The sequence below is a fragment of the Helianthus annuus genome, chromosome 1, assembly GCF_002127325.2.
Source record: "Helianthus annuus cultivar XRQ/B chromosome 1, HanXRQr2.0-SUNRISE, whole genome shotgun sequence".
Classification (NCBI taxonomy): Eukaryota; Viridiplantae; Streptophyta; class Magnoliopsida; order Asterales; family Asteraceae; genus Helianthus; species Helianthus annuus.
In genome coordinates this window covers 39,701,878-39,705,660 of record NC_035433.2, presented here as the reverse complement: position 1 = coordinate 39,705,660, position 3,783 = coordinate 39,701,878, and the positions used below count along the sequence as shown (strand labels likewise).

The 3,783-nt window shown below is 48.2% G+C and overlaps 1 protein-coding gene across 1 annotated transcript; it reads right to left on the bottom strand.

The window, feature by feature from the left end:
- Nucleotides 1-682: 682 nt before the first annotated feature.
- On the bottom strand, nt 683-2,541 carry LOC110877698. The gene is made up of 3 exons (XM_022125923.2): nt 2,245-2,541; nt 1,652-2,170; nt 683-1,507 (listed from the first exon to the last, which is right to left on the bottom strand). Exons 1-3 carry the CDS (start codon nt 2,539-2,541, stop codon nt 683-685), a joined length of 1,641 nt encoding a protein of 546 aa, XP_021981615.2.
- Nucleotides 2,542-3,783: the final 1,242 nt, after the last annotated feature.

The following is a 3,783-nucleotide window of genomic DNA, read 5'->3' as shown; positions in this document are numbered from 1 at the left end:
ATGTGCCATATGGACATGTAAAAGTGGTTTTCTCCTGATCCTCTGGTGCAATAGGAATCTGGAAATAACCCGAAAACCCATCGAGAAAGCAATAGAACTGCTGACCCGCGAGACGCTCAAGCATCTGATCAATGAATGGGAGCGGAAAATGATCTTTACGAGTGGCGTCATTTAACTTTCGATAGTCAATGCACACACGCCAACCCGTAACAGTACGAGACGGAATAAGCTCATTCTTCGAATTCAGAACAACCGTCATCCCCCCTTTCTTCGGGACGACCTGCGTAGGACTCACCCAAGCTGAATCAGAAATAGGATAGATCAAACCAGACTCTAGCTACTTCATCACCTCCTTCTTCACTACCTCCTGCATATTCGGATTCAAGCGACGCTGCGGCTGCACTACAGGCTTATAAATATCCTCCATCAGAATGCGATGCGTGCAAAAAGTAGGGCTGATGCCCTTAATATCGGATAGCCTCCAGGCAATCGCATCACTATGCTCTCTAAGCACCTCAATCAACCTAGCCTTCTCCTTCTCTGTCAACTTCGAAGATATGATGACAGGCATATTCGGCTTCTCTCCTAGAAATGCGTACTCGAGATGGGATGGAAGAACCTTAAGTTCTAAGGGCGGTGGAATCTCTACAGGGGTACTCTCATCACTAATCGCATCGAGTTCTCACGGCTCAGCACTCAACTCATCACTCTTATCCAACTGCTCCTCCTCTACCTCATCAACTTCACCCTCAGAATGCTCGCCAACAACTCCCTCGCCTACTAAATCGGCTCCACTAATGTACTCAAGACACGTGTCGACGCAAGATATGAATGAATTGAGAAAGTAAACGGAATGACACGGCCCACTGTCATCATCACGACCGCTAGGATGCTGCATCGCTCTATCAATCTCGAATGTGACAATCTCGTCACCCGCACGAAGAGAAATCTTACTGTCAAAGACGTCAATGATCGCCTTTGCGGTTCGAAGAAATGGACGGCCTAGAATAATAGGAACTCTCTCATCGGCCTCCATATCGAGCACAACGAAATCCACTGGGAACATAAACCTATCAACCTTCACCAACAAATTCTCTACTATCCCACGAGGATACTTGACTGATCGATCAGCCAAGGACAATGACATGCGCGTGGGTGTAAGCTCTCCTAGACCAAGTCGCTCATACAACGAAAATGGCATCAGATTGATGCTGGCCCCTAAATAGGCTAAGGCGTGAGCAGGGGTAACGGCTCCCCCAAAGAAACATGGAATCGTGAAAGTACCCGGGTCGGTCAACTTCTCTGGTAGCTTATTCAAGACTACAGCGGAACAACCCCCTGTCAACGGAATATTCGAAAGCTCACCGATTCTCTCCTTACGCTTCAAAAGATCTTTGAGAAATTTCGCATACTTAGGCATAGACTGAAGTGCCTCGATGAACGGAAGATTGATCTTCAACTGAGTAAACAACTCGAGGAATTTCCCGTACTCCTGAGCATATTTCTGCTGCCTGGCATGGGCGGGGAACGGGAGGCGAGAATAATCAATCACCGGTGCCGGCCGAACGTTCGTCAGCTGCTTCTCCACTCTCTTCTCTAGTGGCGACTCCTCGGCGTGTGCGGTACTTGCTGGGGCTAGCCTCGTGTGCACCTTGCCTGGAGCCTCCATCTCGATCTCCTCATCAACTTCTTCCTCAACTCCTTCTCTCACAACCTCTCCCAAACTCTTCCCACTACGGGTCGTAATCGCCTTCGCGGACTGATTCGCGGGATTCGGGAAAGTGTTTCCTGAAAACTGACCCGGTGGGTGCTCCTGTAACTGCTTAGCAAGCCCGTCTACTGTTCTCTGAAGATCGAGAAGAGTGGCCTGCTGACTCTTGAGCTGAAGTTCGTGATTTTTGTTAGTCTGCTCCTGATTTTTCATGAATGCCTGGGTCCGTGTCATCATCTGGGCAAACATCTCCTCCAACCTGTTCGTACTAACCTCAGGAGCCTTTCCACTGCCTTGACTCTCCTGAGTCGGTCCTCCACTCGAAAACTGCCCACTCGAACCTGACCCACTAAACTGCCCTGAACTAGAACTCGTGTACATACTGGGCCCTCTACTCTGATACTGACCAGATGGAAATCCAGGAGGATTTCCAGACGACGATAACCACTCGAATTGCCACTACCACCCCAACTGGAGTTAGAATTATTGAACGGATTCGTGGAACCCCTAGACTGACTGGCTATGTACTCTACCTGCTCAAGAGTGATGGTAGGACAATCTATAGTATCATGCCCTCCTCGGCAAACCTCACACCTATCAACTTTCTTCTTTATCTCACTCAACTCCTGCCTCATCTCCTGCCTCAACTCCTGCCTCAAATTCTCAACTACAGCAGTTACCGATGGGTCCAACCTAACTTGGTTTACCCCTCGACCGGCCGAGGTGGTACGCACAGGAATGGAAGTCCTGCTGGTAGTACTGTAGTCCATATCGGAGTGGGCAAAACTCTCAAACAAATCATTGCACTCAGCCACCGTCTTCTTTCCCATAAGCTGACCTCCTGCTGAAGTATCGAAGCGTGCTCTAATCTCAGGAGTAAGATAGACCATGCTGAGAACGACGGGATATCAGGGTCTGAAAACGCTCCCAAGCTAAGTGATACGGCTCATCCGGCTCCATACGAAATGAGTGAATCTGGTCACGAAGGCGAGACGCCTTCACTGGCGGAAAATACTTGGCTAAGAATGCATCGCGAAGACCTGCCCAAGTATTGAAGGTGCCAGCGGGTTGGGAATCGAACCAGACGGCTGCGCGTCCAGCGAGTGAGAACGGAAAAACCTGAAGATACCTAGTATCAAGATTGACACCCTCAATGGAGAAGGTGCTGCAGAGGCGAGTGATGCGATTGATATGAGCGGGTGCATCCTCGTCGTCACGACCATGGAACTGGCAGGAATTTGTGATGGCGGTCATGATGTAAGAAGGAATCTGCCAAGACCTATCATTCGCGATGTTCGGAAGGGTGATGGGGGAATTTCCACCGGCGAAGCCGGTAGTTGCCTGATCGTAAACTGTCCTACGGGCCATGTGAGCTACGGGTGGTGGACTAGGTGGGTTGGTGGGTGGCGGGGAATTGTGGGGTGAAGACTTTGGTTTAAAATCGAACGCGAGGGTGAAATGTGAAGATGAAGCAGAGCTAGAAGCACTTACCTCGAACGTGGAAGACAAAAAGGATGACTTGAGTGCAAGCGGAAGTGGCGGCGGTCCCTGCGAGCGCGTATGGGGCATCAACTGCAAAAACCGAGAACAAACAAGTAAGAAGACTCTACTAAACGACTCGACTAACTATAAAAGACACTAAATTACTTAGACACCTACGACTCAAACAAAACAAACAACTAGCACGTGATATGTCAAGTAAGTCAAAACAAAGTAATCAACGCAATCGCTAAGAGTCCCCGGCAACGGCGCCAAAAACTTGATGTGCTGAAAATGGGTTAATTAAAACTAACTAAATTACCCTAATTCTAGACTCTCTAAGCTTTAAATTTATAAAACTAAGACCCGACCTAAACCCTAAACCACACAACCGGCAAGTGAACCGATCGATGTAGTAAAGTTAAAGTAAGTCCGAGTATCGAACCCACAAGACTCTACTGATTACGCTACGACTCTATCTAGACTTAAACTGACACGACACAACTAAATTGTTTATTGATTTGGGGGGGGGGGTTTCTAAATATCCTAAAATTATAATTAAAATTAAACTAAATTAACTAGACGAACAGACG